General features: G+C 38.4%; 1 protein-coding gene across 3 annotated transcripts; it reads right to left on the minus strand.

The window, feature by feature from the left end:
• Positions 1–376: 376 nt before the first annotated feature.
• botv (exostosin like glycosyltransferase 3) lies at positions 377–10,498 on the minus strand. Of its 3 annotated transcripts, none has more exons than XM_017628902.1 (3): positions 9,565–10,498; positions 8,258–8,863; positions 377–3,876 (listed from the first exon to the last, which is right to left on the minus strand). In XM_017628902.1, exon 3 carries the CDS (start codon positions 3,843–3,845, stop codon positions 921–923), a length of 2,925 nt encoding a protein of 974 aa, XP_017484391.1. In that variant the 5' UTR covers positions 3,846–3,876; positions 8,258–8,863; positions 9,565–10,498; the 3' UTR covers positions 377–920. The 3 variants fall into 3 exon arrangements, with proteins under 3 accessions (XP_017484391.1, XP_017484390.1, XP_017484392.1); XM_017628901.1 differs by lacking the exon at positions 9,565–10,498 and adding an exon at positions 8,980–9,023; XM_017628903.1 differs by lacking the exon at positions 8,258–8,863.
• Between the last annotated feature and the right edge of the window lie 453 nt (positions 10,499–10,951).

Consider the following 10,951-nt stretch of genomic DNA (forward strand, 5'->3'; position numbering starts at 1 on the left):
CTATTGGTGTGCGCATTTGGAAGTCTTATCAACGGTACGTTTCTATAAATAAATTGATTTTAATACTATCATGTCTTTGGTGAACATTTTTTTTTAATTTTTTAATTTTTGCACAAAGATGAAATTTGGATTTATATGGTTTTTGTTAGATATACTTTTATAAAAAATTAACAAACATTAAACAAACAAAATAAAGATCGTTGAAACTGGTAAAAATATCGCACTCCTGTGTATGTATCCAGATTTTGATCAAAATTTATGTGCAAATCAAAATCTTAATAAGTATAAATTGTTTCTATTTATGTAATCAATATATATGAAAATAATAATTACAGCTCATTGGCATCAAAACCACTATTGAGCGAAGTAATCAATCAAAATGTGAATTTTGGATTTTTTTTTTTTTTAGTTACGGCCTTTTGCGTTTAGAAGAAGACTATGCATTATTACGTATTTGTAGTTAAAGTAATGCACTCGCTTATTAGAAAACGATATTAAAACTTTAAATTTAGTTAAATTTAGGCGAAGCATGTAGCTGCAAGGATCTTCGATTTTAAAATGATTTAAAAATTTAAATGAGCAAAATAGGTTTTCATTAAATTTGAAGTGATATGCAAAAAATAGTTAGATTTAAGAATAGAACTGCACATAACTATTTTTCTAGAATACAAAATAAAATGTAACTTTATGCTTACGAACTAAATTCAAAAACTGTATACATATATATTAGCAAAATATGGCTACCTACACACATAAATCTTGACCATTGTAAATGTAGTGTTAGCGTAGTGTAGGGCGCTGCTTAGCTTAAATTCAGTGCATAAAAAATAGCTTCTAGAAGCCTACATACATACATACATATTATGTACATATGTACTTGGATGTACATACTTTAATATCGCTTATCGTAATAACGGCGCTTAAATATATTTGAAACATTTTTGCTTGTCGTGCGGTATTCGCGTTTTAAAGAGTATTGAATCGGCGCGGTATTGTGTATTCAATAGTGGTGTGTAGCCGAAAACCTGCACAAAGAAATTGATGCATTTATGGCGCTCTTGGAAATGTGTGTCGTCCTCGCTGAGCGACACCGGACATCCGGGGCAGCGAAAAGTCCAACGTGACGTCACTTTTACGGGCGGCTTACGTGTTATGTGCGAGACCAAGAAATTCATGGCAATATCCTCACAGTTCATATACTCATCCACCTTGTCTCGTATCGCCTGTGGCAAGTGGTATGTGTACAAATACATATAATATTTGTGTATGAATGCAGCACCCGTCAGCACCATGCTCAGCTCGCAACTGTAATTGGAATTGTAGTTCCAATTGCGATTGGAGTTCAAGTCCCAGGCTAGAAATCGCCCCGGGAAGCCTACAACACGATCGCGATGCTCACGCCAAACTCTGAAACCGAATAAAATCTCATCGTGTCGCAAGTGTGCATCGTCATCCACCGAGAGCACTGCCTCAGTTTCGATAACGTCGAAGGGTAGGAAACGATTATTCAGCGAGTTGCGCGGTGCGCGTACCACAGCCACTGGCACACCAATGTCGGGCCAACGCAAGTCATCTAGCGGTGGCTTTGGTGAATTCCAAACTACCACGACCTTGTGCAAATATGGCAAGCCATAGAGGCGGCCAAGAGAATCCATAAGTACCTGCTCACGCTCGTACGTAAGTATTACGATAGTGAATTGTTCGCGTGGATAGTTGCCGCCTAGTGCTTCGCTGAACTCTTTTCCAGCGCCACCACTGCCTTTGCCGATCGGACGAAAGCCCATGTGGGATCCAAGGAATTTAGCGTCTGCGGGTAGTACAGGGTCAAAAGGTAGTTGTGGATACATGTAAAACGGATCGACCCAATCATTCCAAGCTTCACTCGATTGCGTACGTAAAATTGTGTAATTACGCCTGTATGTAGGACTAGGATACGGTGGTTCGATGGGACCCAACGATTCCTCCGGTTCTGTATCTAAACCAACTGGGGGATCCGATTTGAGCGGTATAAATGTGTTGTTGAACACGCTTTGCGCGACAATCGGTGACACTGGGCGCGGTGGTATGCCAAGACGATCACGCAAACTGGCAATGATTGTGTCCACCGTAGCTTGCACCGAACTCAGATAGCGCTCCCAAATCAGTCGACCTTGACGCCGCATTTGCAAGAGATCAGCATCCTGCACGGCACGCAACAGGAAATGCAGTTCGGTAATGCGCGCTTTAGGCAGCAGTAGTGCTAGTCGCCGCCAATCGATAGTTTCTGCATAAGGCAGACGAACTTCGTCAGCGCCGAGTATGACAGGTATGGCGCCGGACCTGAGCGCTTCATATAGGCGCGCTAACATCAGTGTAGAGCTTATCCTTTTCTCCAATGGCGGAAGAATCAGCACGAATGTCGACTCTTTGAGTATGGATTTGCGCGAAGAGTCCGTACCGCAAAGTGCCCAATCCACAAAAGCTGCTTTGTCCGATTGCTCCGTGGCTGGCATGCATGTGAATTGCAACAAGAATTTATCTTGAGTGGCGCCTTTGGCCATCTCCGCCAGATGATCTAAAATAAAGTCGTCTAACGGATGCGACTGCACTGTTTTGTCAGCTGGGCGTAATTCGCCTTGAAAAGTTAACAGATATGTGCGACGCGCTGGCACCATCAGCGCACATTCCTGCCAGACATCCCCGCCAGGTGGCCCCAAAATTGGTGGCACAACTATATCATAATTGGGACGAAATTGTAGCAATTCAAATGTGGACTGCACAACTATCGCACGCATTGTGTTTTGATTGATAAAAGCGTTTGTGCGCGTAGAATGCAAATCACGACGCGCCAAGTTTAGTAAAACGTGATTCCGTCCATCGCCACCCCAGTACGGCAACCGGTAAAGTTTATCCAAGTCAATGGGCAGGTCATCACTTTTAGGTGATTGCACGTCGGCTTTGTGTTCTTCCTCTTCAGCGGCATATCGATTGTTCTTCAGTAAATCATTTTCCAACATAGCTTCGCCAACGAGCACCAGGAATATACAAGCCATTCTGGGTTCCTGCACAATGTGTGCATTGTAGCCGAGAGTTTGTTTAATCGTGGTCTTCAAGAATCCATCGATATCGTAACCAGTACGCAACACGCTATAGGCGTCTGGATCATATAGGTACACAGGAAAACCAGACGTGAGACTACAGCGCGAGTGATCGAAGCAATTGTGCATTTCGCAGGGCAACGCTGCAGCTGCAGTTATTGCAGGCATTTTGCGCGGCAACACATAGGGATATAAAGTACGAGGCAGAGCTAAATCGGGTGTGTTGCGTTGGACGGCTTCACGTTGGGCCACTTGCGCTTGCTGTACAGAGATTTTCAAACGTTCCAGCTCGGTCTGTTCACGCATTAAATTTTGCTTCAAGTCCTCAATTTTTTGGTTGTATCCGCCTATATCCGCTTGCAATTTTTGTCGGCGCGACTCCAATTCACGCAATTCCACCGAAACAGTACTTTTTATGCGCAACATCTCTTCTATACGCATTTTCAAGTCGCTGGCACGCATCGAACTAAAGTCCTCGTAAGCATTTAGCAGCGGTCGGCTGCGATGGACATCTGAAGTGGGCACATCGTTGGCAGGATTTCGCAAGTTGCGTTGAGCGAATAGTGGCCAAAGTAGAAGCAGCAGCAATACAAGAAGCAACAATTTATAGATGCGTTGAAAACGAAACCAGGCAAAGCTCATTATGTTGCTACCACCGCCTGCAGTTCCACTGCAAGCACTACCTCCCGGGCAGGACCGTGCGGCACAATGCTGATTGCTTGTTAGCTGTGTGTAAGTCGAAGTTGTTTCCAAACAGCTGTTGGACATCTTCCACGACAAGTATCAACAAATGATCCGCCTAAAAAATTACAATTTTGTCAGGTGGAGCATTTATGAAGTGCGTACATAAATTGTACAATGTTGAAGTAAACTTAAACATACACGTAAGTAAATACATACAAATCTTAATAGAACAGAGTTTAAAACAATTCAATGGCAATTAAATAACTAAAAAACTGGGATATCTTTTAAGCGGCTCTAAAGCGACACAGAACTTTAAAATTGTATAAAAAATATGTATGTATTCATAGTAAAGACCATTAAAAGCACCTAATTTAATTTTTAACTTTTACGATTTTTTTTAGAACATCACAAAAATTGGCGAAGAGATTACCTTCTGTTTAACAAAATATAAAACAAACAGCAGCAATAGTTTACTTTGATTTTAAATTTTTATATACACGCACATACATAAATCTGTATGTTTTAAATGTAAAATGGCGGTGCATTGGCAAGTCCTGCTAAATAAAAACAATGTTAACCTCCAAATCCAATGAAGAATATCTCGGACAAAATTTTGCAAATTTTCTCAAAGTATGAAAGTAAGCAACAAGTGCTCTCTTAGCAAAGAAGAATTACACTTTAAACTTGTTTACTACGCGCCTAATAATGCGTTGTTCGGATTCGGTCCCCCATCCTGAACGTATGAGCTGCAGATAGTTAGCCTTGCGTTGGTAGAATTGGTAAGGACTTAACCTTTTTCTCGAATAGCGGAAGCAACACTGTGTAACCTTGCCTCTAGCTGGTCCTAATTGACAATCGCACATAGTCGCATAAAATAATCCATAAGTTTCATATCACACAGCCGGAGAGGCCAGTGCTTCGGTCCTTCCCTGTTTTATATGCCTTTACAACTGTACAGTGCTGCGACGAGTTCAATAAACTTCGTCAATTGTCGCACTCCACTAAGAGATCATTTCTATCATCGACCATACGAAAAAAATGATCAAACCAATACAGGTAATACTTTTGAAGCATTTTATTGTCAGAAACATGAATGTGTAAAAATTAAAATTTTGGGAAATCAAGTTTGAAAGATTCTTTTTACGGGACTTAAGTCTACATTAACATCAATATAAATATCAGTCAGCCTTGAAATCCAACGGAGAATCACTCTTGCTAACAAGTTCTACTTTGGACAGAGTAGGGAAATGAGGAGTAAAGTCATCTCTCGTCGTACAAAAATCACAGCTCTGAAAGAAAGACCAGATGGAGAAGGACTTGGGGCTTCACTTGGCATTTCCAATTGGAACAGAATAGAAACGACTGGCGCGGAAGAAGATATATTTTACTCTACGTCATTCCACATTCCGCGATCAAAAGCGGGTTTAAAACTTACGGCGCGGCGGCACTGTTAAAATCTGATCTATTCAGAGTAGGTACTGAAGGCAAGTCGATAAAAGAATCTATTTAAATTGTTAAGTGTCATTTCTATTAAAAAGTTTATCGCTGGAATTTTCCGACTGATAACTCTGCTCAAAGAATAAAACACATATCAAAGTGCTTTTGAGTTCACAAAAAAATGCAAATTATTTGGATATTTTATAAGGTTAATGTTAAAAAAAAAAAAACAATATCACAAAATAAAGTGATTGCGATTTCAAAGGGGTTTCGTGTAATCTTGAAACCAACCTGGCGAAACCCAAAAGCACTGAAAGCCTTTTAAAGAAATGTGTGAAATGTAAAAGCATCGGTGAATAATTTACTGAGCGGGCGGAAAAATTGCATTTAAGTATGAGATAAAACATAATAATCATCCAATTTATTTCACATACATATGTAAGTACTTAACTTTATTACTTTGGTAGAACCACTCAAGCATATATGTAAATATGTATGTGTTCATATTTCTCATTAGAAATACATTAATACGTAATAATATGTAGATTGGCGCTTACACATATGTGAGTGTTTGGCCGAGCTTCTCCTCCGATTTGTGGCGTGCACCTACAGTTTCACGCCGACTCTCCGAACGGCGATTGTATTTTTATGAGAAGCTCTTTTTCATGGCAGAAATACACTCGGAGGTTTGTCATTGTCTGCCGAGGGGCGGCCGCTGCTAAGAAAAAAAACTTTTTTCTTGGTTTTTTTTTGCGATGTTGTTTGACCAGGGCTTGAACACCACAGCGGCCGACCGACCATACATTAATATGTAGTAGTATGTAAATTCCAGTATATCACCATTAAAAAGTGTAGAATACTTGAATGTTTATATGTAAATAAATCAATTATAAAACAAAAAGCCATGGAAAAGTGCTTGTATTTATATCCTTTTAAGCTTAAACCCAACATAGTACAATTATTTTACCATCGTAGATTTACTAGAAACTAAATCCCGTCTCAATTAATCGTAACATCCTACTTTTAACAGCAACACTATGCGCTTTATAATGTGTTAATATGTAAGTGAAAATGTGTTGATGTTTTTATGTGATTATTAAAAAAAGTCTCAAAACCGAAATTATGCCACTCACTTAGAAATGCTGATAAGAATTGTGAACTAGAAACCTTTTAGTAATATGTCCTACTTGTGTGGGCACAAGTACTCTGTGCATTTAATAAGTATCTATGTACTAGTTTTTAGCTGCAGTTACTTGCTCTTGTGCACATAAAATGTTGGCCTTTGACTTGAGTAGGTGTTCTTACATAAGTATGCATGTATGTACATTGGGGTGGCCAATTTTCCTCCAATTTTCTTTCTTTATATATTATTATATTATTTAGAGGTCGCGCGACTTGTCAGTTTAGGTCAGAAAATACGGTTTTGTAGATTTATCAGTTTTTGAATCGAACACGTGGTGTGTTGTAGTCTATTGTCAGACTTGGATTGTTGGGATTTTTAATTGGTCAAATAAAAATATTTATATTTTCTTGGTTTTTTAGATTTTGACAATCGCTTATTTCCACACTTTCAAAATATGTACTACTTTCTAAATTAAATCTATTTTCAAATAAACTGATACCTCACTTATTGCAATCGCATAAAAATTGTCGAAGTTAGGCAACTTTTCTTAAATACGGCCTTGAAGTTATATGTATGTGTGTATGTATCGGACTTTCAGATTTATTGAGCAGTGGGGCTAAGGAATTCATCAATATAAATATATTTAAAATTGGTCTTTAGCACAAAAATTGGCATTTCATAAAATTCTGGGAAAATGCGGGTGGCACCGCCCACTTATATCATATATGTATGTGTATCTCAAAACCTACTCGCTTAAATTTTTTATCTACTGTTATTACGTAGATCACTAGTAGATATACGTTTCGTTAATCTAAAAAAGTGGAATGGATCTCTTAATGAAATATGTATTTGTTTTGTTTCGTTTGCTTAGGTATGTATATGCTGCGCCATAAGAAACAATAGACTATTCTTTTATAAAAAAAAAGACTGGGCCGATGTGTTTTCAAGCTAAGATTTCATGATAAAAGAAACGATTCGTTATTCCATCAGTTCGAATTACCGACTTTGAATTAAACTAAAAGCCTTTTTGCCCTGTGTGGACCCTGCAAGGTATGAAATATGTATGTATCTCGAATTTAGACGCTTCGAATAATGCTATAGTCTAAACTCAAGAACTATTTAATAATGTTAAGAAGACTTATAGTTGATTTCCACCAAGCCTTAACTGCAGTTTATGCCTATTAGAAAAAGGAGATTACAACTCGACGGGCTGGTAATTCCACCTACTAAGTAGAAGCAAACAAAAGGAAAAAAGCAAAAATTAAGAAATAAATAAACCGATTGCCGATCACCTCATGTTAAAATTCTTAGAACTTATCTGAACTCTTAACTGCAGTTAAGCCTTTGGTGGAAATAGGCTATTAGATTAGATAATATCCTACAGAATTGTATTTTAAAGTTCAAAAGTAGCCTTCCGACTTTCTATTTAAGCTTGTAGTATGTTCTACTATGTAAGGCGCCAGCCTAGAATACTCTTAAAAAATTAGAAAAGTGAAAATTGGTGTTTCCAAGACAGCTGAAATTATCTACATACATATACATATGTATCTTCACATTTCACATTTTGTAATGAAAAAGTTCAGCACTAAATGTCCGTGCCAATTAAGACGTTCCCACATGACATTGTACATACATTAGCCCCGTTCTCGAGGGTTTACTGCTGTCACTGATGCGTTATAATAGCAATACATATTTAAATGCAAATATCACTCATTTTCTAAAAGACTCTTTGTCACAATGCATATTCGCTTCTTATGAGAAAACTAAAAAATATTTTCGTATGGATTTTTTACCGCATATATAAAGTATGATATGTATTTATAAGCAATAATTCTGAAAAAATATCTCAAAAATTACTTATTTTGAGTTGCGACAGCCTTTCAGTAAATTCGCGATATTTGCATTTACATTATTTTTTCTTGAATGGCATAAATACCTTCTCGCTTCGGAGATGACTTTGCGCAGAAATTGCGGCGTACGTGCGAAATTCTGCAGATTCTCCATTTTCTTAAGACAGGTGTTGCCCCGGGTGTTAAACGAAATTACAGCAATTGTTGTTGTTGGTGCTAATACCATACAACTTTCTGACGTATAGTTTTCACTTCACCACTAAAATTTTTCACGATCACAATAATAATCGTGTATTTTTATATATTAAATTAAGATTTAGTTAATTTTATTTTCTTAACTTAAATTTTTATGTATTAATATTTGAGCAAATACATTTATTGCTTGCCCAAGCCAACAAACAAAAACGTTGATTTACGAACCACCAAGTGGCTGTGTTTGAACGCACAAATATAAGCGCATACACATAAGAGTACAACTGGGACTGCGGCAGTGACCAGCAGAACAACAAAATTTTACTGGAACGATGTTTGCGCTGATATACTTTCTGTCGCAATCTATTTGCTATTCGCCTTTAATTCTTTGTATTTTCTTTTTCAAGAGCTCCCGAAGAAATCAATAATTAACGAACGAACGATCACGATTCATATGAGGAAAAAAAGTCGAAACCGAGCAGAAAAGCAAACACATATCACTGTAACATTTGATGATAAATTAGCAATAATATAATATATGTATGCTTTTTTCTTTGTATCTTCAAGATAGGTACTTTGAGCATTTTAATTTCGTGCGACTGGCAGCATAACATACTTTCATCAAATTTCAAGCACCCACTGGTGCAAGAAGGCTTTTAACACAGGTACTCTTTCTTAAGCTGATGTCACATAAAACTTTTGCTTCGCTTTACGTGACAGATTCGCTTTGACAGATAAGATGAATTGTATGAAAATGCACAAAGCATGCCACATAAATCGTTGAAGCGGCAGCGCGAAGCGAAAAGATGGTCAACTCCCATCTTTTTGCGCGCTTTGACAATCAGCCGGTTTAATATTTATTTTGTTTCGTCCAAATTCGGGTTTTCATGCAGAAACATAAAACTTAATTACATTGCTGATAATTTTAAATCAAAATAATTAAAATCCACAGCAACTTTGTTGAGTAAAAAAGCGGTACAACGTTGTTTTCTTGGCGTTCATTGTGGCATACCTTTTGCGTCTGGCGCTTTGCTGGCAAAGTTATAAATGTCACGCAAAGCTACAAAGTTTTATCTGGCATCAGCTTTATACATATGGATTTGTGAATGCGTAAGATTGGTTACAATACGGCAAGAAGAATATTTTCACATTTTTTCACAAGAGAAAATTCTGTTAATGGTTTTTCACACACTCTTCTCACCACCACAATTTTCTTTTTTCCTATAGCGAACGCATCCGTACGCACAGACTCACTAATCCGATTCGACCGTCCATTGCCTCTTGCATCGAAAAAATGACTGGTTCGCGCTGCTTGCCTGCTCGACGGCTGAACTGCCTCGTTGGCTGCCTTGTTCATTCGCTCGCACCGATAATACGAGCAACTGCAAGGAAATAGTACAAGTGACGCGTTGCCACCATTCCGTTCCGGAGCGATAGCTGCTGTGAAACGATTGCCATTAAATGTATACATATTGTTGTTGCCCAACAGCCAACAAAGTCATGTAGCGTGTTCGGTGATGCGTGCGTCCACAAAGAGTCGACTGAGGAAAACGTCAACACCCAAGTCGATTTTAGAGGCAATGTTGTGCTTTTGCTTGTTGTGCTCCAAGCAAATTCATAACGAATTTTAGGAGGCGGCGGGTGGCGCAGTATAGTGGCCCAGTTTGTGGTGGTGAGTTGATGGCGCTGGTGATGGCGGTGATGTATCCGGCTGTAGTGAGCGAAATGAGTGCGTTGAGAACATTTTTTGCTCTCATGTGTGCTGACATACATACATACACATATGTATATAGTGTTGTGGGGCAAGAAACAAAAGGCAAAGCAAGATAATGAGGCTTGAGCAAGCAAGACATGACTACGGGCACCCGAGGAAAACAAAAAAATACTATTGTACAAATTGGGACATATGAAAAGTCTCCGCGGATTTTGGGGTACATTTTTTAACACAATTTGCAATTTATTGAGCTTGAGCGCACTTCAACAGTACAAAAATTGAGTTTATTGGCTATTGCTATCTCCGACCTTCTGCCCTTTTTCGGGTAGATTCATAATTCCATCGGTGTAGGACTTCTGTGGTTTATGGGCGAAAAACTGGGCAAAGTGATTTTCAGCGGCTCTTCGGTCGGCCAATTTTTTATCATCAAGAGATTTTTGCCGAGGCCATACTGTGGATGCATTAAAACTTCCCAATCAAGTTTCCTCAATTTTTTCCGAGTCATCAAAGATTTGTGTGGGTGGCCACTTGTGGTCGCTTTTTCTTAAACATTTCGCCACGATGTAACAGTTCATTCCTAATGGACAATTCCCGTTCAGTCCCTTCAAACACTCAATATAACCTTGTTTGCCGTCAATTCAGGCTTTGAAATCATTTGCGGAGGGTCATCAGTATATTACCATGATCACTTGTGTTGCTTATTCTCGTATTCAATCCATGAGCGACGTGCATCTTTGACATCAAAATTTCCACAACGGAATTCCAGCATTCACTTACAGCATTCACATCGTACGCTTCGTATTTCTTCAGATATTTTACTCATTTTCAAATCGATATAATTTTTTGTTCGAGTGACGAATTACAAAAATGTTGT

This window comes from Rhagoletis zephyria, unplaced genomic scaffold, assembly GCF_001687245.7.
Source record: "Rhagoletis zephyria isolate East Lansing unplaced genomic scaffold, Rhagoletis_zephyria_1.1 Rzeph_scaffold_06327, whole genome shotgun sequence".
In the NCBI taxonomy this organism is placed as follows: Eukaryota; Metazoa; Arthropoda; class Insecta; order Diptera; family Tephritidae; genus Rhagoletis; species Rhagoletis zephyria.